This window comes from Melospiza melodia, chromosome 15 (assembly GCF_035770615.1).
Source record: "Melospiza melodia melodia isolate bMelMel2 chromosome 15, bMelMel2.pri, whole genome shotgun sequence".
Taxonomy (NCBI): Eukaryota; Metazoa; Chordata; class Aves; order Passeriformes; family Passerellidae; genus Melospiza; species Melospiza melodia.
The window spans coordinates 18,215,862-18,239,109 of NC_086208.1; the positions used below are offsets into that span (position 1 = coordinate 18,215,862).

A 23,248-nucleotide genomic window follows, 5' to 3' on the forward strand; every position below is an offset into this window, starting at 1 on the left:
TGCTTAGTGCAGTACAAAATTTCACTTTTTTAATGGATCCTTCCCTCATGTATCCAACATAAAATTCTGCCATCAATTTTCCAAATAATTTACATATTTCCCCAGGCATATAGGACATTTACAGATTCTCACACTCTATGCTACAGAAATTCCTAGTGTCAAAGATTGTAGGACAGACTGTGATTTAGATAAGCAGGGAATTTGTGTATGTGATTTACATTAAAAGCTACACAAATAATCCATCTTCCCATGGGGGGAAAGAATGTACTTAGCAGAATGATAAAATATTTTCATAATATGGGAGGAGACAGTTCTTTAAGTGGTGATTCTGACCCCATAGTTTACAAGAAAACATTCTCTGAGTTACTGTCACTGTTAAAATGAAGCTGTCCGTGGAGTCAGAAACTGAACTCTGTTTTTCAAATGCTGTCAGAGCCAGATCAGTGGCTTTGGGGTCAACACCCCTTCCAGTCCCTGACGTTTTTCTGCATTATCTTTGCACTGAGGCAGCACGGACAATTCCTGGTCAGGGTTAAGGGGGCACGGGTGACACCACTCAGGATCATCGACACTGTGGGGCTGGAGCTGTCAGGGCAGCCCTGACGGCTTCCACCACCCCACACCAAGATCAGGGAATTGTTAGGGTTGGAAGGGATCTCTGGAGATCACCCAGTCCAACCTCCTTCCAAAGGAGGGTCATGCGGAGCATGGACACAGCTGGACTGTGTTTGCAACTCCACACCCTCTCTGGATTATTGGGGTGTCCTGCGCAGGGCTATAGGTTACACTCTATGATACTTCTGGGTCCCTTCCAGCTCAGGTTCGCTGATAATTCTGTGATTTTATGACTATGGCGGCGCCGCCTCAGCGCTGAGGCCGGCCCCGCCGCGGGGCGGGTCCCGCTGCGTCATCGGCGCGCGCGGCGGGAGCCCCGCGATGCGGGCCCGGCTGCTGCGCGCCTGCCGCGAGGGCGTGAGGGCGGCGGGGCCGCCATGGCGGGTCCTGTTCTTCGGCACCGACCGCTTCGCCGTGACCACCCTGCGAGCCCTGCGGGCCGCCGGGTACCGCCCGGGCACGGGGGAGAGGGCTCTGAGGGGAGACAGGGAGGGGAGGGAGGGGCAGAGGGGACACGGGAAACGGGGACGTGAGGGAGGAGCCTGAGGGGGGAGATGGACCCTGAGGGGCGCGGAGCCTGAGGGGACACGCCAGGGGCTGGGGAGGGTGAGAGAGGGGTGGGCACCGAGGGATGGGAGATGACGGCTGGTGATGAGGCTCAGAGGTTATTGAGGGATGAGGTGGAGTCGCGCGGGAGGGACCGTGGGTTGGACAGGGAGGATGGCAGAGAAGGGAGGGGGAGGGAACCTGAGCGTGGGACAGGGACCGGAATAATGGAGTGAGGGAATTGGCACAGGGGCACAGCGAGGGGTGGAGGTGACCCAGCCCTCGCCTCAGTCTGCCTGCACGACGCCTTCAACACCTTGTTCCACCCCAGGGAGCCCAGCGAGGACTCGCTCGTGTCCCGGCTGGAGGTGGTGACCCTGCCCTCCCGCCTGGCCCGGGACCTGCCCGTCAGGCGCTGTGCCAGGGAGCTCCAGCTGCCTGTGCACGAGTGGCCGCACACGGGACCCGCGGGGCATTTTGATGTGGGTGTGGTGGCATCTTTTGGACGTCTTCTAAGCGAGGAGCTCATTCTGCAGTTCCCATAGTAAGTGTGTGGACAGGACATCTGTCACTGCTTCGTTAGTGAAGCTGCACTCTCGTTTTGAGGCAGCATCTGTGATTTGCAGTGGGTGAGGTCAGCTTCCCTGGGTTCATATGCTTAGCCTGAGCCTTATTGCTGTCTTGGTGAAATTCAGCGTTCTTTGACACATGGGTGTGAATTTATGTAAATACTCAGCAGAACATTTGCCATTATTCCTCACATCTCTTTCTGTGTTCGCTGAGAAACTGAAGTTTATATAGTGTGAATTTTCCTTCAGGTGCATATTTAAGCCAGTAACACATGAGAACATATGAGCAGATAGTAGTTCACTGTAATATACGTTGCACTCCACCTACGTATGTTTCAGGTACCATTCCTGTTCTAACCTGTGAATATTTCATTCCAGTGGGGTGCTGAATGTCCATCCCAGCTGTCTCCCACGATGGCGTGGTCCTGCACCCATAGTCCACACAGTGCTTCATGGTGATAAGGTGACTGGGGTGACAATTATGGAAATAAGACCAAAAAGGTGGGTTTGGTGTCCTTTGCAGACAACTCACTGTTGCTGTTGCCTCTCAGGGCTTTAAATAATCACTACTGAAGTAATCATTTAACTCATTCTACATAATCACAGTTTATTTAATGTATGTAATTAAGGTTTTAAACACTTAAAAATGTTCATCTAGCTATATGACATTTGCCACAATTACAGTATTTTAATCAGTGTGCAATTTGCACTTCAGGGCTGTTCTCTAATTCTTAGCATTATCACAGGGAACAGACAGAGAGCAATCACGCAGCTTTATCAATAGGCTTGGTATGACAGGACAGAAAATATCTGGTTTTTAGATTTCAAAGTCCCCTGTAACATCCTGTAAGTGGACAGAAGACAAGAAATTACTTGTCTAGGCTTGAGGAAGATTATATGTTTTATTTTCAGCCCAAGCTCTAGCTGAAAAGGCTTGTGAAAATACATTATTTGATTACCTTTTCTTTCTGAGATGCTTGTCTAATAATAGATCTCAGGAAAGTGTGGAGCAAGTTTCATCTTAAGTATTTCAGATTGTTTCTTCTTAGATCCCATGTTCTGAACTGTAAATTGTGTGTTCATATCAGTCTCAGCTTGCTGAGGAAAATCTTGCTGCCAAGATTGGTATTCTCTTCCTTGTGAACCAAACATTTAATAATGTGAAATGACATCTGAAAAATAGTTTTAGAGGGGATAAAAAAGGATAATTAGCAACTAATGTATTGAATGCAGAGTTTTGAACTGCTAATTAAGCTTCAGCTTCTCCAGTAAGGTTGTGTGTTTTCTACCTTGCAGGTTTGATGTAGGTCCAATTATTAAGCAAGAAGAGGTCGCTGTTCCTCCCCGCTGCACGGCACAGGAGCTGGAAGGGATGTTGGCAAAGATGGGGGCAAACATGGTAAAGAACTGCCAGCTGTGTCACTTCTGACTGGTACTTTTGCTTTTAATGTGTGCAAACAGAATTCTTACTAATCTTGTTCTGAGCTGGCTTCAAGTTGAGGAGGAGGATGATGTGAAACTTGGTGTTTGTGAGCACTTTGCTGAGAGGAGAGCTCAGTGGTCTGTGGTGAGGCGTCAGTGTCAGTCCTGTGTGTTGCTGTTGTGTTTCTATTCAGTGAAGAACCCAAATGCTGTCTGTGGAAACAGTGCAGGTTCTTTCATTTAAATTAATATCTGCTTTTTTATTTGAATAGTCAGCTTTTGTTCTCTTCTGGAATTAATATCAGAGAAGAGATTATCCATAAAAAAATAATTGCGTTTTTTCATGTGATTCAGTGGGAAGGATGTCTTTACTGTCTCTGAATATGCATGTCTTTACATTTTCTGAATATACTGAGCCAATTTTCTAAAAGCTCACAGGACAGTTTCACTGTTAAAAAACTAAGTTTTATTTTGTTTATTATTGATTAAACTTAGCTTGACTAAACTCTGTACAAAATTTAATTTTGCAGCTGTTAGCAGTTTTGAAGAACTTGCCCGAAAGTTTAAAAAATAAAAAAGAGCAGCCAAAAGAAGGAGTAACATTTGGTAGGTACACATTGTTTTTAATGTGACTTGTTCATTTTTTTCCTTGATCAGCAGGAAAATTGAAGTTTTCTGCCGTGCTGGGTTGTATTTTTTTTAGGTTCATTTCTCAGTATGCTCTCTTCACTGCCTTCACTGGCTTAAAAATGTCATACAGGAGATAAATGCTTCAGAATTCTTGAGACTTACTGCATTAATTTTTTTCCAGTTACTTGTACAATATCAAAATCACTAATGATGTCACAAGATCTGAGTTTGTTATTATTCATTGTTGTAATGCAGACAGAAGGGTTTGAAGTGTACTTATAAGCATGGTATAAGTTTGCAGTGCAATGGGTAAATAAAGAGAACAACTGAGAATAAAAAATAATCCAAATTGAGGTGTTTACAAAATATTTTCTCCAGTTTTTGCCTGAGCTGCCTTGGCTGGATGGTAGATCCACTATTGGTCAGGAAAAACTGAGGTTTAAAATAGGATAAAGTAGTACAGCTGTTTGCTAAAAGATACAAAGCAAATTAAGAAGTCTTCTAATTTCTGTTTTCCCCACAGCTCCTAAAATCTCTATAGCGAAGAGTTGTATAAAATGGGAAGAGCAAAGAGCTGCACAAATAATTCAGCTGCATCGTGCAATAGGGAGTATGGTGAGACTGGATTTTTTGCAGCCCTTTTCTGTCCTATAGCATGGCTGAGTTTGGTGTAGGTATTTTAACTAATCACTATACCTCAATTTTAGTTATTTTGGCCTGTTTTTGAAAGTCCTGGTAGCCTGTCATTAGAAGTGAAATTAATGTGCAGGAGAATTTTCATGGACTTGATCCCAAGTGTGAAATCAGCTCAAAAATTTTACATTGTTTCCTTAGCTCTGAGATTTTCCCTGATGTATTTGAGGAGGTTTGGAATGCTGCAGTGAGAGCTCTGCATGGCAGTAAACATGCAGACAGCCACAGTGAAGAGCTGTTGTAGCTCATTGCTTAACTCATTTCTGCATAGGCTAATGGTTTGAGTTGAGGTGGGGTAAGGAAAACTGAGTCTGATAAGGAAAATCTCCTATCTAGACATACAGCTAAATTTTCCCTTAATGTTATTACCACAGGTATTTTGCCTGAGGAAAAAATAGCCTGGAAATGTGAAAACATTCTGAATGTGTAATTTGTTTCTGTTTCCAGTTTCCTTTGCAGACACTCTGGAAGGGTACTGCCATTAAACTCCTGGATTTTGTTGAAGTGGATGATATCCCTGGTTTTTCTGGTATTTACTCTTAAATTATTAAAATTTTAAAACCATTTTCTTTAAGAGTCTGAGTGCCATGTGGGCCAAGGTGTGTGACTGATCAGGGCTTAGTGAGTGTTCATGGATCAGATATGGAGTAGTGCCAGAGAATGACTGTTCTGATTGTTTCTGTTCATTTGGTTATAATAAAACACAGAATACAATAAAATATTTTTCAGCAAAATAGTGACTCAAGATGGTTATCAAGCTTCAAAGGAACAGAAGTGGTTCAAATATTTTCTGTACTTTTTGGCATAAAAATGCAGGATGATCTTTCTTTGCTTTTAGATCAAATACAAAATGACTGTGAAGTTGTTCCTGGTTCAGTGTTGTTCCATAAAATGTCCCAAACATTGATAGCTCGCTGCAAGGTAGGCTTTCCCTATTTGTTTTATATTCACTGCCCTAAAGATGAGGTTTTTAGTATTTGTGTGGTGCATAGTTTTTGTCTTAATTATCCATTGTTAGTCTCTGTACTAGTTTAGGTCAGCACCAGATGTTTTATTTGACACCTTAAACTTTTAATTTCCATGAACAGGCTTTGCACATTTGCAAGCAAGAATTGGACTTAGCCTGTTAACATTGAATAAAATGTATTCTGTGAGCCAGCCTATGGGAGCTAAAGATAGCTTTAAACGTGGAAGAAGCTTACTGCTTTTTTTGTTTGTTTTTGTTTTTAGGAAGGCTGGGTTGGAATCAAAACAGTTGTTTTAAAGAAGAAGCTTACAGCAGTTGACTTCTACAATGGATATATGCACTCTTGGTTCCAGCAGAATCCAAGAACAGTTCATGGGGAATGCAGATTTCAAACACTCAAACTTAGCATGGCAAAAAAGACTCTGAAAGAGAGGGGAATATTGGCACAGGATATAAAGCAATAAATGTATTTTTTAATGTCTGTAAGTTAATATAAAATATTTCAAAGCCCAACTATAACATTCAACTTATTTAGGGTATTTCTTCCCACAGTGTTTGATCTTATTGTCATCTACATGTTTTCATGGTGGGTTCCTGAAGATACTACTTCTCTTTTCCTGTTAAGGAAGAGAATCTCCATGAGTGCTGTAGATATTGAATAAATCCCTGTTTCCACTGTTGAGAAATAAATTTATTTTTATACAGTATTTTCAGGGGGTTTTTTTGAGGACTTCGGTATAATTTTCTTCAGGTGTAAGTTTTGGACAATTACTTTAATCTGGAAATACTAAAATCCAGTGAGCTTTTTTAATGCTCACTGGGACTTAGACTGTAGTTTGATATTCTTGTGGATCCTAAAATTCACTTTGTATCCCTGCATTGAGGTGAATAACTTAGCTGGGAACATATTCTTCCCTTCCCTTTCTGTTTTCATATCCTGAGATACATACTATTTAATATTTTTGTGCCCTCCATCCAGAAAATTTATGTTCTGCTATTTCACTTTCTGGTGGGAGAGGTTTTTACCTGATGAGGAGTTAATCTAATCCAAGATTTTCCTCAATCTGTCTTTGCTTAATGGCATATACAAGGAGTATTTCATGTCAAGAACCCCAAAACTTGTGATTCTTACACTTTCTTGTCTTAGAAGAGGTAATATAGCACTGAGCATAACAGCAGAGCAAAGACTGGCTGTATCTTAGGAGCTGTTCTAATATTTGCTAACTTTTTCCTGCTTTTTCTGAGTTTTACTGAAGTAAAAGCAAAAAGTCTAGAAAAATGTCATATCACAAGGATTAAAATGTTTCTGAAGAAGCATCTGTTAAAGCAGCTGCTGCTGTATTTTTCTTCTACTGCCATTAGATCATCAATTAATTGCCTCTGACAGGTTTTCCAAAACACATGGTCCTCCAAGAAATCCAAGCCTATGAATCAGAGTCAAAAACTGGAAACAACAGCAAGGTGGAAGTCAGGCTCCTGTAGAGAATTCCTGTTGTTCCTGACCGCAGACTCTGCAGTTTGTGCTGCAGAAATTCTAAACCTGGCAAGTTTGCTTCCAAGAAAATTATGTATTTTTGTGTTTTGCTCCCTGCTACCTTTTGCAAGTGCAAGTTGTGGAGTCACTTTGTTTTTATTCTGTTCAGATCAGTCTGGAAATGTTAGTAATTGCATTATGCCACTAGAAGGGTGGGTGGGTCACTGAGTTTTCTATGGGTTTGTGGGGATAGTGGGTGGTTTGGAGAGTTTTCTGGGGCTTGCTAGCTCACTGTATGGCAAAACCCCACCACCACAATTTAGAGATAATTTTAAGCACTAATGATTAAGAGTTTTGGACTTAAGTGTTACTTAACTGGGACTCAACAATTTCAGTGTTTCAGGATCCAACTTTTCAGATGTTTCAGCTCCTTAGGCTCTGGAAAATTAGTTCTTGTTCATTATAACCTGAACAAAATGAACAGCGAGGCATGACTCCCACAGAAAGAATACAGTGACAAAAGTTCAGGCAGAATAGTCCAGGTTAAAGTCTTTTAGATAACCAAAGTGTTAAATCAATAGCTGCTTCCTGGCAGTGACACGAGGAAAATTCTTTTAACTCCTTTGTGCATCTCTCATCCTCAGTTTTAGGTCACGTCCGGTGTGAGACCTATTGCTGGCAGACAATAATCTGGCTCTCACTAAAGCATAAAGCAACAGGAAGAGTTGGCCTGTGTTTTGGGAAGTTTGAGGTGGCATGTGCCCAGAATCCCTGTAGATGGAGCTCGCTGCATCCCTTTTGGGTGAAAACCAAGGACAGCTGGACAAAAGATGGTGAAAATCTGGTACAGAACGCCTTCAGTTAGTTGTTTAATAGTGAATAATGTCTAAACCATATTTCAGCCAGGATCCCATGTACTTGTAATTTAATCTTTTGATCTGTGCAGAGTTTGCTATAAGGCTTCTTTTGCTTTCTGTGTGAGAGGTTATAAAAGATAAGGCCATTCTGAGTTGTTTAATAGCTAATGTCCTAGCTCTGAATATACACAGCTTTACCCAAGTCATTTTATGGAGCAAAAGAAGGTAAGATTAATTTATTTTTTTATGGAGAAAGTCTTCGGCATGCTATTTTTGGCATGGTAGAGAAGTTTTAAATGGAACTGGTGTTCCCCAGGCAGCTGTTAGCCAAAATGTCTCTTTGGAAACTTTGCTTTCACCTGGCTCTGCAGGGATTTAACTCAGTAAGTAATGAAAATCTGATTATTTTTGCAGAACAGACAGAACAAAAATAGGGCATTCACTGATGAGGTGTGGAATAGCATGTCAGGGTTGACTCTGGAGCACAGACACAGTGATTCGATCCCCAGTACCACTGATGGGGTTGAGTACAGCTACCCTGGCTATTGGAATGGGATCTTAGGAAAATAAAACAGCTGTCCTCCTCTCAGAGGAGAGAGGGAAAGCAACAGAGGTATTGACAGACCCAATGTCCACTATGGCTCAGTTTAACATCACTGGGACCAAATTACTGGCAGAACTGCAAAATATTTGGGCACCAGAAGGGCTCTGGTGTTGGATAGGGATGATTTCATCATGGATTTCAAATAAATGTTAGTAGAGGGAGTGATATTTCCTAGGATGCTGGTGACTCACGGTTAGATGCATCTGTTTCATGTTCCGCAACCTTACTGCTCCCCCTGCTTCCTAGGAAACCTCTTTATTCCTGTTTTCTGAATACATTACAAATAAATAAAAAGTATAAGTGACTAATCAGAGAAGTACTTGAGCCTTTTTATAAAGTTGTTTGCAAAATCCCCCAATAATTTGCTGGTTGAGGCCAGACAAGAATCTCTCTCCTTTTGTTTATCCTATCTGCTAGTGTCCTGATGGCTTCTGGGAAGCAATAGTTTCCTTCAAAAACAGGAGGGATAGGTCACTGGATTTATCTCTGGATTGGAAACTAAGTGACCTTAATGGGAGATGCTTTGCCATTAGCCACAAACCTGCTGATGTTGAGGAGCCAGGTCTTCTTCAGCCTGTTCCTCAAGGTTGGTGGTCCAAAGGCTAAGGCCAAGGGAGGAGCTGAGTCCCAGCCTTGCTGCATTCCTCCAGCTGATGCTCTCTGAAATGTGGGAGTGTGCATTTGGTTGCATGCTGCAGGAAGGACACAGCCATACACTGACCATAAACACAAGCTGGAGGAGTCAGAACTGACGCTGAACTGTAGCATAAAATTTGTGTGAGTAGCAGATGCCAGGACCCTGCAGTAGTTTTGCTCCTATATAAACTTTTCTTAATGTATTTGGGATGGTGGCTCATCAGTAACAGTGAAGTGTTAGCACTGAGTGGTGGTTATGTCATGGTTGTTTTCTGTTGGTAGTGCTTAAGCACCCGTGATGGAAACCTCTGTCTTGCTCTGTGTCCAGCACAGTCTGCCAGAAGCCTCCTGGGAGAGCTCAGGGACTCAGTGAGTGCACAGATTAGTTTGTTCCTCCAAGTCAGTGCTAAGCTGCAGAGGGGGACAGTTTGGGGAAACTTGGAGAGCTTCTGGCTGTTCCAGGCTGTAGGGCCGTGACTGTTTCAGTGCTGTTAAACACACTTTTCTCCCCAGAAGGAAAAGCCCTGTAGTCTGCTGTGTTTGACTGGCAAGCCCACATGCAGCACAGGGATCAGATCCTCAGCCTGCTTTCATCCATTTATCTCCTGGGTTTGTCTGTAGAAGCCATTTGTGTTACTTCACTTTCAAAGTGATGAAACAAAGTTTGGGATTTGGCTGTCTGTCTGCAGAGGAGGAGGGGAGCAGAGGGAAGAGACATTTCCCTGCACAAGCCAAGAGCTCTGTGGGAAGGTCCAAGCTAATGCTCCCCACTGGCTGCCTTGGCTCCAGCTCCTGCCAAGCCCTTGCAGCAGACTAGACACAAAAGAAAACACACTGAATCTAAATTCATTGGTATGAAGAGGATGTGCCAGAGTATTCCACAGCTCTTCCTTTTTTACTTTTCTTTGATAACTGTCAATTTGCATAAAAAGGTGAATTATTAAGGTTTTTTTTTTTAACCTGTTAAAGCATAATTCAGCCTGTCCTGTGTTGGACCTGAGAACAAGCTTGCTAAACACTGTCGGAAGATTCCTGATGCCCTTGATGGGAGTGGGTATGGCAGCATAGGCCTAGAACTGGCTTCATATCCATAGGAGGGGATTAGGTAGGAATGGGAAATCCATGTTGGAGCATATGTTTGAATTCCAGTTTGCATCCAATTGCACTGCCCACCTTTTTATGATCTCTCTTGGTGGGAGTTTTGGTGTCAGAGACTTGCTGGTTTGTCTGCACCCCAAAATTTATTGCCAGTGTTTGTCTGTAAACACAAGGTGTCTTCCATGCTGTGAGGTCCTTGATTTCACTCTAGGAAGGGCAGGGGTGGAAAGGACAATTTAATAGGTCACTTGGAGAGGGATCACTGACCCCTTCTGTGGCCAGCTGTACCTTCAGCTAAGAGCAGCTTCTTCCCAGCTCCTTATGCTCACTGCTGCTGAGTGTGGAGGGAAGCCCATCTTCTCCCTATCTGCACCCAGCACTGCTCTATATTGCCTGGTTTCCTGTCATCCTTAAAGCACAAATTCCCAGCCTTCCTTTCCCTCTATCTTGTGCCACTCCTTAATTCATCCCTGCCCAGACCTGCTGCTCTGATTCTCCCAGAACCATTGCTGACTCTCCACTTGTTAAGCTGGGGAGAGATTCCTTGACTGCAGCATGCCATGGGCAAACCCTGGAGCTGCAGGAGAACCAGGCATGCACAAAACCCCTCACACATATCCAGGATCCGTCTCATAAAGTTGTGACCTGTTTGTGAACAGAAAGATGAAATCCTGCAGGTTATTCTTTGCTCAGCTCTACATGTGGTTTATTTACTTGGGCATTTCAAACACAAAAGTGACACACGTTGTCAAAGTTACAAAATTACTTTTTTTATTAACCTACCCTATCAAAGAGCATAGATTTTCTTGTCAAACAATGCAAGAAGCAAGAGAAAACTTATCTGTATCTATGTGGAGCCTACAAATCCAAATGGCTTCTCTGTGCTATTGAGCATGTGAGTTCTTAGAAATGCAGCTGCCAGTAGTTTAGCTTGAATACAGTAATTCTAAAACAAGCTAGAAATAAATAAAATACTTACATTTCAAGTACGAAACCTTGCAGTTGAATTCAGTATGAGGAAATCAGTTTATTCCTTTTCATGTTACCAACTACTGTACAGGTACTTGGGCTGGCAAAGTCTGCAGATGCAGAACAGAAGAACGTTTTATGTACATGACTTAATTGAATCATATGTTTAGTCTTCTCTTTAGGCTATCATGTGAAGCTGTTTAATGTCAGGCAGAAAGAAGATTTTTATGGATGCATTTAATAAGACACAAACTCACTACCTCTGCTGGCCCCCAATTCTCGCCTTACGTCTTTTCTTGTTGGTGGGGGAAAAAAAATGGCACCTTAATTATGTCTCATAAATAATGACACCTACCAGCCTTCAATTACGTTATTTAGCAGGTTGATGTTACTTTCAAATCATATTTAATTGAACATGAGTGACTTTACCAATGCTCCTATTCAGCTCTAGTAGGTGGGACGTTGACCCGTCATCGGGATCCTGGCTTGGTTGTTACGGCGGCTTGCCGGTGGCCTCTGGTACACAGGGCTTTGCCCTGGCAGAACCAGGATGGACTGCTGGCCCGAGTCCCTCGGAGTCTGCTGGCTCCAGTCCCTCGGAGACTGCCGGCCCGAGTCCCGTGGAGACTGCCAGCCCAAGTCCCCCAAAGACTGCTGGCCTGAGTCCCTCGGAGACTGCCGGCCTGGGTCCCTCGGAGACTGCCGGCCCGGGTCCCTTGGAGACTGCTGGCCCAAGTTCCTCTGAGACTGGAAGATGCTTTGCTCTGTCGTGCTCCTCTCTGAACAGGTGAAAGTCAACCCAATGCCAACATCGCTCTTCATGATTCTGGATGTGCCATCAGATGTGCCATCAAAACACCTGCCCAGGGCGATTTCCTTGGCGATCCTCGGGTCTTGATCAGTGACTGTGTAGATGCCGTAGTTGTGTCCCAGCGGGTCAAGAGGTGCCAGCATTGTGTACTCGCTGGTGTCGTTGTTGGTGGCCATGGGGAGGTGGTTCACCAGGTACTCGTGGAGCATGCTGTTGACGCTCACTCGGCGGCAGTTGCCTTGTGGGATCACTTTGACGAGCGTGCGGTCCACGCGGTCCTGGTCGAAGAGCATTCCGCTGCACTTGAACTCCAGGCAGGCTGCCGACACGTCCCGCTGCTGGGGGTCGCGGATGCTGCGCACATCCCGGATGCCGTACAGCTGGCCGATGGTGCGTGGGTGTGTCCCACCCATGTTACGAGATCTTACATTCACTTCTTGGGGTCCGTTTATTTTTACTTTAATGTAGCAGGCTCTAAATTCCATGGGCTTGGGCCACCATGCCAGGTAGTCATCAGTCCAGCTCATGAGGTCATCTTCATTGAAGGGAACAGTATTGAAGTCATACCGGTCTCCTTCTATCCTATAAAACCTGAAGTGAGCAGCACTGTGTGGAGCCTCCTCGCATTCACTGAGGTTTTCATAGGCATAAATAGGGCCATTGTTCTCTTCTGGGGAATTAGGGCTTGGCTTGGCCATGTTAATGCTGAATGCTGTTTTCTTGATGTTGGGGTCCTCATGGTCTGTCCTCCTGTAGTTAAGCTTGTTGAGGTATGGCTGTGGGACCCCAATAGCAGCAGGGTTGAGTTTGGGAGCAGAGGGCACAGCTTCGAGCTCTTCACCCCCCAGGCTTGCCAAGATGTAAGCTCCGTAGGCTTCGGGGTTTTGCTCATCGCAGAAGGCAGGCACACAGGCACCATTGGGACCAGTGACTACGCTGTCGAAACGGCCCCATGCTCTGGGGTTGGAGGAGAACCCTGGTTCTGGCTCCAAGTTTATAATAGAAATCACAACCCCTTGGATCTGCTCACTTTGCAGAAATCGCTCACTTCTGTAGGCTCGTACTTTGACGTAGCACCGTCTGCTCTCAGGGACATCCAGGTTAAAAAGACGCCTCTCTTTGATCTCCATGTTCCCAACCAAAAAGGTTCTCTCCTCCCTTTTGCGCCGTGTGCTTTTCTCAAGGTTGAAGTCCCCTTCTTCCTCCCATAACCCTGTCTCTGGGTTCAGGGACCAAAGCTTCATCTCTTGCACATGCTCTGGCATCTTGACCTGAGCAGCATCCAAATGAACCTTCACCTTTTCTGCATTGAGGGACTCAGTGCCCCGTTCATCTGTGAAGTCCACAGAAAACATGCCGTACGTGCGGAGCGGAAATACGTCTCCTTCCTCATCTACAAAGTTCAGGTCACTTTGTGTCACAGGGGCTGTAGAGACGTTTCTTGGATCCAGAAATGTCACACTGGCTTTCACTTTGCCACTGTAGACCTCTCCATTTTTCCTATAAAATGCGTTGGGAGGAATTTCTAATTCAGCAATTGGATCATCTTCTTCCATTTCCCCTAAAGAAATCACATTGGTTTCGGTGGATTCCAGTGTAACAGGGGCTTTCTTTCTCAGTAGCTTGATCTCATGAAATACAGCACCTCCATTTTCCTTGAAGGGCAGAACTTTTGTTGTGTTCACAAACTTCTGCAGCCGGTCCACAAAAGTTAGAACCAGTCTCTCCATATCTGCTGGGACGTGGATGGAGAAGGTTCCCTTGTAGCCAGTCATACTCACTCTCTTGTTCCCCATGTAGATGTGGCCAAACCTCAGTGGCTCACCATTATCTGCTGCTGTGGCTCGGCCTCGAACCATTATTTTGGTCTCGGTGCATATTTTGCAACCGCATTCGACGATGACTTTAGTGGGGAGCGTGTAGCCATCGCAGGAGATGTCCCTGGTTTCCATCTTGGATACCCCACAGCAGTAGGAGACATTGTCCTTACACCGAAGTCCCTTATCCAGCTTCCCCACACAGGTCTTTGCTGGGCACTTGCCCACGTCGTAATAGAAGGAGTTTGTTGCTTTTTGGAAGCAATCGTGAGGAAGTCGGATGAGGTGGCTTTGGGGTTGGGAGTCACAGGCTGCCTCTTGTCTTCCTGTTGAATAGGATTTCTTAATGAGCAGCATGAAATAATTGTACAGTTATCACTATGTTGTCTGAAACCTCAGAGCTAAACATTGCTTCTAAAAGCAGTGAGGTTTTTGCAGGATTTTGGTTAACTGGTTAACTCATTTCAGTGAAGCAAGTAGCTCAACTTTAGCTGTAGGACCCTGATTAAGAGCTGTTTGCAGAATCCTCCCTGCTCCTGCTTATCAACTTTCGTTATTCTCAGCTATATGCTCTGCTGCTGCCTGGCTTTTTGACTATGGCAAGACTAGAATATATCCCAAGACTTTAAAAACAACACTAAACAAGCAGAAATGTTCCCATGTCAGGCAGCAAGTACAATGAGAAATCTCCTGACAGGAGCAGGTTCAGGTTGATAGGCCACCTGCAAGCCAGAGCTCTGGTTTGTAGGGAGCGTCTGGTTCATAACCAGCTCACTAAAGCTTGTCTGCAAACAGATGAATGACATAAACCTTAAGAATTTTTCCTGTGGCTTTTCTTTACCAGATGTATAACAGTTTCTGGTTCCTGCACACCAACACCTCCCCAGCTGCTTGGAGAACACCAGGCACATTTTCTCTTACCTATGACAGCCAGCTTGGCAACTTGGGACTTTGCTGACCCCCCGGCACTGCTGGCCTTGCAGAAATACTCTCCTGACTGTTCTCTCTTCAGGTTCTTCAGAATCAGGTTGTTTTTATATTTGTACAATGAGGGATCCAGCAGTGAGCCATTGTGGTACCTGCCAGGAACAGTTAAGGGACAGAGACTGACCATCTGGCTGGAGCACAGCAATGGCCTAATCCTGCATCCTACTATGTGGATTTTGCCAGATTTCCTGCCTCAGTTTCCCTGAGGTTTTAGTTCAGCTAGGTGGCATCACCTAAAAATTTCCCCCCTACTTTTGGCAGTACTGTGATTGCTGGACAGCCGGCAGGGAGGCAGAGCTGCCAGTTGTGTCTGATGAGGTTTTTAAACTCTTTGTGTATTTTTCCAGTGAATCCCTCAGCAGATGAAATTGCTGTGCCATCTTAAGGAAGAGGATCACTTGCAGCCATCAGTTCTCAGTGCATTTAACTGTTTTATAACTTAACCCCCAATTTATGGAGATTGTAAGGAGCTAAAACTGGCATCCATGGGATAGCTAACACTTCTGGCAGATCAAATTCAAGCTCCTCACCAGAGGTAGCGGTCGGGAGCTGGGCTCCCTCGGGCGTCGCAGCAGAGTGACACACTCTGTCCCACTCTCCTGGCTTTGTCCTCAGGGCTCCTGAAAACATAGGGTTTGCCTGCAGGAGAAGGAAAATGCCATCTCATTACTCTTCCTCTCATAAAACCACAGTGTATTTCTGGTGCCTGTGTAAAGCTTCCTGCCTCCCCCCTCTTTGGGGCTACCTGATCGGTGTAGCTGCACTTGCATCGCCAGGTTTCTCCGGTTGCTCTCGGGCACGGTGACAGTCGCTGTTGCATATTTGGCTTTCTTTATTTTAAGGGTGTTTTTGCCATCAGGACAAACCCCTGGGATCCTAAACATGCCTCTGTTATCAGCCGTTGTCAACAGCTTGAGTTTCTTGGCTTGCAGGTAGACCCGGGCATCGGCAGCAGGTGACCCATCCTCGAGAGACACCTTCCCATGCAGCGTGGCATCCTCACACATGCAAGTGTCACAGTCAGCGTTGACATGGCCCATGGGGCAGGTGATGTTGCAAGCTGGACGAGAAGCAGACAGGTCAAAAAATAGCCCCAAGTCCCCACAACACTCACAGCATGTTCTTGCATCTGCTTTTCATTTAGATGCAATAAGGCAAGTACTGCATAAGGAGTAAATTGTATCCAAAACATATTTTTCCTGATTACCCACAGCTGTGCATTAGAAAGGCAGGGACGATGTCATTTTGAACCTGACAATTAGTAGAAAGCAGCCACGTGGATATAATTACAGCTAGGAACTGTTATTTACCTTCCCCAAAGGGCTGAATTTCAGGGGAATTTGAATCCAGATCAGCATGTGAGCTCTTAGCTCAACCCTGGCAAGATTACAAATTCAATGTCATAAACTTTCTAGGTTTCTGTTACCAGTGTATGCTCAGAAGTTGTGATTTTGGTCTATCCCAAAAGCTGTCTTCCCTTATTCAATGGTATCCTGGCTTGGGCAGAATGTGGGATAATTGCCAAGTGAGCATTACCCAATAGGTTTAACATTTGGGCTCACAAGTATTATACTAGTCTCATTTACCTATAGTGATTAATCCTAAACAATAATCTGTCTTTTCTCAAGGCTCAGGTCATTACTTTTACAATCACAGAGCATCCCTGTACAGGAACTATCTGATATTTCAAAGATGAAAATAAATGTAAGAAATCAGGGAAAACCTGAAACAACTTTTCTGCACAAAACGTATTTTCAGAATTTTTTCAGAATTATTTGGTTAAAAGGAGATTATAAGAATAATATAATTAATTACAAGCCTCTTCAGCAGGGACTATGGCAATTTGATATTCCTGAATCATCTCTTTCCTGGAGGTTTTATGGAGATAGCTAGCTGCAGTCACTGACTCTACCTTGAGTGCTGCTGTTATAAAAAGATTAATGGGATTTTTTTTCTATATCCCCAACATATTGTGAATCCCTGTTATCTTTCTGTTTGGCTATAAAGTCACCCTGCTCTGCTCTTTGCACTGTCCAGCCCTGCTTGGAAATCACTAAATTCTGTCAGAGGAGAGAAAGATGGTAAAATGACAGCAAAGGGAGTTCAGCACCTGGGCAGTGGTGAGACCATGACATCATCCCCTGCCCATGAGTGAGTTTAGAGGAGCACCTGAGCAAACATGTCCAATGCAGAGCCGCCCTTCCTCAGTTGCTTCATTACAGTGCACGCCCCAGAGAGGCTCAGCCAGGCAGGATCTGGTGCGCTTCTGCACCCCGGTTTGGCCACACTTGGCTGAGCACTCGCTCCATTTCGACCATGGAGACAAAAACCTTTTTGAATCTTGCACCAGTGGACCTTGAATAACATCAGTGGTGTGTTACTGAGAGGCACATTACACATAGAGCTGCCCAAAAACGGGCAGTTGGCTTTTAGCAGCTTCTACAGAGCTCAGACTATACATTTGGATATTACATACCACATGGATTAAACAAACTCAGAGCATGTTCAGGGAGCTGGGAATTAAAGCATGTTCAGGGAGCTGGGAATTAAAGCATGAGAAGGCGTCTGAAGGCTTCTGGCTTAATTCCCCACAGGCTTCCAAATTCAGGATGATTAAGATAAACCCAGGGGAAGCAAAGTGCAGGCAGCTCATGCTTAGTGTTGAATAACTTTGGCTTAAGGAAATCAAACACACATTCTCATTTAAATGTTGTTTGGGGGACAGCACTTGTCTGTTTCAAATGTGGTTAAATGTTTAAATAGAAGGTTAAATGATTAAATAGTTACAAAAAAAAGGATAAAATTGTTGGTATGATCATGTTGAATGTCTTTAACCAAATTTCAACATATGTTTTCTATAGGGGCAACGTGTGTCCTATTGTGAGCACCACTTTTACTGAGTGCAAACCAGAAGCTTAAGGTACTACCGAGCAGGCTGAACATGTCAAGAGGCAGCTGATTGGTAAAACAGAAAATTTGCAAAACACATTGAGAGTTTAATATGAGGTTATATTTTTAAAGGAATTTCTTTAAACAGGCTACTAGATTAATTTAAGCTACTTTGAATGGATGAGATCCACTCCAAGTCTGTGGTTTGGGCTTTTTTAAAAATGACAGTGTTCTAATAATGTTTATGAGGATGCACTAGTGACTAAAGTTTCTAAAAATGCAGTTTCTTGGAGACGTGTGCTATGTCATCTCCCATACCTATTCTTCCACACAGTTTGTAATAGAGCAGGTTGATTTGTTTCCTAGAAAGGCAGGCAGGCACAGGGCTGGACTGTTCAAATTGTGAATGGGTGTTTGAAAACAATCCTGGCTTATAATAGCAAGTGGGTGGAAAAGACCCTTTAAATGAGAGCAGATATGGGAGCGTCATGTCTGGGAGTACTTAAATGGGTAGGGTTTTAATCTGTTGGCACATCAGCATCTCTGTGTAGTTCAGCATCCCAAGTAGTGGGATCCATGACTTATTTAGCAATTTGAGGCATGCAGGAGGAGGTGGGCTTGGGGACGAGATCACATCCTGTGGATGAATGCCTATTTGTGCTTGCCCCAAGCAAAAACTGAATGTGCAACAGATTAAAGCGGGATCTCAGCAAGATCCTAAGCTTGTTTGGGATCAGCTGCTTTAATCTGCAGGGCTGCTGATGATAGGAAATGAGCAGGGGAATCCCGGGCATTATCTAAGTAGTGTTTTGACAGCAGAAAAAGCAGAACATGGAGGATGAGGGAGAAGCTGAGGGATGGAGCATTGGTGGGGATGTGGGAAGGGACAGGGCTGGCCCGTGGCACCAGCCAGCAGGAACGTACTGCGTCTGACGTAGGTGAAGGTGGGGTCTCCCCGGCGAGAGCTGCTCCTCGTACCTGTGGGCAGAGGGGAGATTCAGGCAGGGTTTCCCAGCCAGGGAGCCAGCCCCAGTATCACTGCCTTGTGCCATCCACCTTCAGGGGAAAACTATTTTGCCAGTGGGCTTCAAAAATATACCTCTCAGCAAGTGGAAGGGGCCTCTCAGTGTTCATAGTTTTGGTGCTTTGATTCTTCCCAGTGGCTAAGAGAGCTGCTGGGAGTTAGGCAAACTGCTGGGAAAATCCCCAAATCCTTCAGCATGACCAGCATGGCCAGCCCTTTAAATTTCAGCCTGCTGAAATTTAAATTCTTAGTTCTGGACAGTAAAGATGAGAGGTTGGGGCATCTCCCAGGGATTAATGAGCAGAGTGGGCTCTGCAGGTTAATTAATTCCCCACAGGCTTTAATTCTGAAGGAATGGTGTCACAAACCGCCCAGGGTGTGGGGAGAGGCTGGGCAGGGTAGGGGCAGGTCAGAGCATGTGCTGGCCCATCCCTGGGCTCCTCTCACCCTCCCAGCCTGCGCGTGCCTCCCGCAGGAGCTGGGGCTGTGGTCACACGTTGACCTTCCCTTTTCCAGGAGAGGAGCCAACAGCATGTGTCAGTGATAGCCAAAAGCCTACAGGAGGTCGTGGATGATTAACATTTATTCCATTGCCTAAATCATAGAATCATAGAATGATTCTACCCCTAAATGTCGTCTTCTACTCAAATAATACTGGCTAGTTGTAAATTGTTGGGAAAATTGTCCAGTGAGGAAAATCCACCCAAGGTGGGAATTAACTTACTCTCCAAGCTGAGCATTACCAGCGGGCTGAAGGTTCTCTGTCCTATCTGGATCCTGCTGAGGGCTGGTTTCAGAATCCTTTGTCCTAAGGGTCAATAAATGAAAGAATAAATTAGATTTAAGGAATTGGACATCCTTAGGCTCAATATTACAGCTTTCCCATTGGACTGTGGCTGGTTAGAGCTCCTGTAGGATGCAGTGCAGGAGATACCAAGACAGGGACATAATGGATATGTCCCACAGCATCACTGCAGCTCAGATATGATACAAATTTTCTATTTCCCTTATCACCCAGAAAAACTTTTTTGTACTTCCTGTGTTGGAGCAGCTCAGATCAACTAATCTTTTTATAGCTGGAGAGATAAAATATGTCCCTCCTGTCCACGTGCAAAAAAAAATTAATCCAAAGTGGATAATGTTGGTTGTTTTTATGGGACAAGGGCTGGTTTCTGAACTTGCTGGCCACCTGCATGCCTGAGGTGAGGGGAGCTGATGGCCATGGCTGGTTCCTGGGGTGCTTGCTGGGAATTGGGAAGCTGAGCCCCAGCACCAGCTCTCCCCTGTGCCCAGCTCTGCCCCTGTGCTCCTCTGGGTGCAGACTGGACACTATGGGATCTCAGAGACAGCAGGCAGGGGTGATCCTAGCATGATCAGTGGGCCGGGGAGCTCATCCCTGGCCAACCAGAGGCTCACTGAGTTGCAGACAGGCTTTGCTCAAGCCCTGGGGCTGGATGGGAGCCAGTCCTTGTGTGGAAGTTGTCTGGCCGGGCAAACGCCGCAGTGACCCAGGGCAGCGCCCAGCATCGATGTCGGGCTGCGGCTGCTGCCTCAGCGGCTGCCAGCAGACGTGCCTGCACTGGCGTGGGCAGGGGACAGAGCAGTGGCCAGAATGGAAACGTTTAACCTTCACCTAAAACAGACGTGGCTCCCCAGAGGAGGAGGAGGAGGATCCAGCCTTTCATGGTGACCATCGCTGTCTCCAGAGGTGACCAGGGGATTCCTGGAGTTTCCGCAGCCGTCCCACGCTTTCCCCACTCCTGCAGAGACAAGCCCAACTGTGTCAAACTGCTGCTTTTGGGGAGCTTCTCACAGGCTGAACAACCCCAAAACGTGCCACAGGGGCACTTATACCCTCTGTTCACCCACCCCCAGCAGCTCTTCATTTACCTCCCCAGTGGGGAGAAGCAGGGGCTCCACATCTGTGCTTGCATCCCCCCTGCTTCTCACCATCACATCTGAGCCCAAATCTATTTTGCAGAGCACTGCTTTGTAACAGCATCTCCTTAACATGCCTAGGCACAGCTTAAATACTTCTGCAGGGATCTCTCACTGCCCATGCAGCTCTGGAGGCCCCCCAGCACCCAGATCTGCTCCCCACAGGAGCAGGGACAGCCCCATGCCTCCATCCCTCTGCCTGCAGACTGGGCATAGTGTGAGGATAGCATCTTATCCCAGTACATCCCAGAGTGTGAGGAGAGGGAAGGCTCCTGAGCACCTCTGAAAGCAGAAAAACCCATGCACAAGCCAAGTCTTTTCTGCAAATGTAGCAAGAAGCTCAATATTTTCGTTTTCCCACAGGCACAGATGTGGGACATGCTTTGTGTCACTCTTCACCAGCTCAGCCACTTCAGATTTTGTTTTCAGTGAGTCCCTTTGCCCTAGAGCATCAGGTATTTGGGTATTTAATTTCTGAAAGTACCTGTGAAGCTGGTGTTATCCCTAGTGACACCAGCTGGAATTCCAGGTGCTTTATTTTATGCACCTAAAATTAATGAACTGGGAGGAGGGGAAAATATTGCCCCAGCCGTTTGGTGCCTCAGTTTACCCATAAAATGGGGCTGACAAAGAGCAGTCACTGGTGAGAACACTTATTTGTAAGTGGTACTAACCATCCCCTCTGGGACCAGGGAATGTGGGACTAGGAAATACTTTGATTATGGCTCAGCAAATCCCAGTCAAGCAAAAATAACAAGCAACACATGAGCGGTGTTTTGTGGGCTTACGGTGGGGTCGTGAACTCGCAGCCAGACAATAACCAGGAAAAAATTAATCCTGTTTCCCACTTGGCAACTATTTTTGGAGCTGACTGTAACTTGTTCAGCACTAGGTTTAGGATTGGGATACATTCCTCTGTACCCAGACACACAATGCTGAAAAAGGGGGGTTCAAGCGGCCGGGTTTTGGCGGAGGGAGGGTTTGAGCTGTGTCCCCTGTCTGGCTGTGCGAGCCAGTGTGGGACACGGCCGCGGGAGATGAAACAGCCCCACGTGAGCAGAGCCCCCAGAGCCCCGCTCCAGCTGTCCCGAAACCCTTCCCCAAGCCCGTTAGCTGGGATGAGGAAGGGAGAAGCGGGACGCAGGGAACTGCATCCCCATCCATGCTTTTCAGCCTCTGTGCCGTCATCTGCCCAGTAATTAATTTCCACCTCACCTTCAATCACAGCTACTCTTAATTACGTCGCCTTAACACAAAAGAATTCTATAACCACTATCTGCCATAGAAGGGAAAACAGCAGGATTGGGGTTTTTTTTCTCTTACCTAAAAAGCCATAAAAACCCCACTTAAGGAGAGTCCCGTCTTCTCGCCACAGAGCCGCCAGCCGAGCTGAGATCCGCGGGCGAGACGAGGGCTTGTCAGCTGCGTGTGCAGGGATTTGCAGCCGGCTGGGAAGAAGAGAGAGCTGCGGCTTCCCGACACGTCCCCTGCGCCGAGCGGAGCCGGGCTGTGTGCGAGCCGCCCGCCGCCGAGGCAGCCAGGGCGCTTATATAGCCCGGCGTGCAGCTCGGGGGATGGCAGCGAGCCACCGGCCGCGAGCACAAACAGATCGGACGCGCGAGGAAACCGCAGCCTGAATAATCCCTTAATAAGGTGATGGTAAACACAAACCTGTGGCGGTGCCACGGCGTGGCGGCTGCTGCTGGTGGTGGGACAGGGCACCGTGTGGGTACCACGTCCTGATGTGGGCACCGCATCCCAGCACAGCACCGTCACTGTTAGGGGTTCACCCGGGGGCTGGATCTGAAATAGATGCTGCTGAGTGTTGAAAGGGGAGATACAGTGAACAGACAATGAGTTTTGGGGATGCTTTTTGGCTTTACCTGGTCTGGGACAAACGGGGTGCCCACCCAGCAGTGGGCACATGGATTTGCCCCATTTTGCAGGTGTGGACTCAGCTGGGCACCATTCCCTGCTCTGCCTGCCCACCTCTGCCCCTGTGCTGGCTCTGGCAGGGATCAGATGAGGATGCTGTGGGGATGTGAGGATGTGGGACAAAGCCAGTGGGATTGGTTTGAACACCCAGGGTAGCACAGAGCTGCAGAGGCAGGACCATCCTTGTAAAAAAATGTGACTGCATCTCAATCCATGGGGAGATCTAGCAATGACCCCTAACCAGAGTTTCCTGCTTGCCCCAGTCTGGCTTCAGCCTTCCAGGCTTTTCCTCCCTCTGCAGCTGCATTTTTCTCATGTAACTTGTAGCAAGTGTCTGTGGACACAGGGCTCCTGGGTGTTGACAAAGCACGTGGCCTTGTGCAAGTGACTGCCACCCATGCATGCAGCCCTGGAGCCACTGGACTGCAGATGGTTGCTGCAGGAATGTGGTGTGAAAGCATGGGCTGTATGTGTCAGGAGCAACCCCCAAAAGATGGGCATGGGTGTTGGGGCAGCCAGTGGGGGTCAGTGGTGTCCCAAGCTGCCTCCTAGTAATCCTTGTGAGCCCTGCTGCCAGAGGGAGTGGTGCAGGAGGAACACAGATCAAGATGTCACATAAAAAATAATCAGCGGTGACCTACACCAGCTCCTGTTTATGTTTACAAGGGAAAAGGAAAAAACACCTGAGGTGTGCCAAAAATGGCAGAATGTTTATATGGTGGACAGAGAGTGCCCAGTGAGCTGGAAGCTCCAGACCTCTGACATAA

General features: G+C 46.1%; 2 protein-coding genes across 3 annotated transcripts; one reads left to right on the plus strand and one right to left on the minus strand.

Annotated features, from left to right (window-relative positions):
• Positions 1–936: 936 nt before the first annotated feature.
• MTFMT (mitochondrial methionyl-tRNA formyltransferase) lies at positions 937–6,149 on the plus strand. The gene is made up of 9 exons (XM_063169962.1): positions 937–1,061; positions 1,493–1,705; positions 2,109–2,231; positions 3,027–3,129; positions 3,683–3,758; positions 4,306–4,397; positions 4,923–5,004; positions 5,314–5,396; positions 5,706–6,149. Exons 1-9 carry the CDS (start codon positions 937–939, stop codon positions 5,904–5,906), a joined length of 1,098 nt encoding a protein of 365 aa, XP_063026032.1. The 3' UTR covers positions 5,907–6,149.
• A 4,707-nt stretch (positions 6,150–10,856) lies between these two features.
• Positions 10,857–22,065, minus strand: CILP (cartilage intermediate layer protein). 2 transcript variants are annotated; one of them, XM_063169963.1, is made up of 9 exons: positions 21,870–22,065; positions 20,242–20,368; positions 19,333–19,416; positions 18,509–18,562; positions 16,865–17,050; positions 15,441–15,755; positions 15,226–15,334; positions 14,630–14,787; positions 10,857–14,034 (listed from the first exon to the last, which is right to left on the minus strand). In XM_063169963.1, exons 2-9 carry the CDS (start codon positions 20,300–20,302, stop codon positions 11,528–11,530), a joined length of 3,474 nt encoding a protein of 1,157 aa, XP_063026033.1. In that variant the 5' UTR covers positions 20,303–20,368; positions 21,870–22,065; the 3' UTR covers positions 10,857–11,527. The 2 variants fall into 2 exon arrangements, with proteins under 2 accessions (XP_063026033.1, XP_063026034.1); XM_063169964.1 differs by lacking the exon at positions 16,865–17,050.
• Between the last annotated feature and the right edge of the window lie 1,183 nt (positions 22,066–23,248).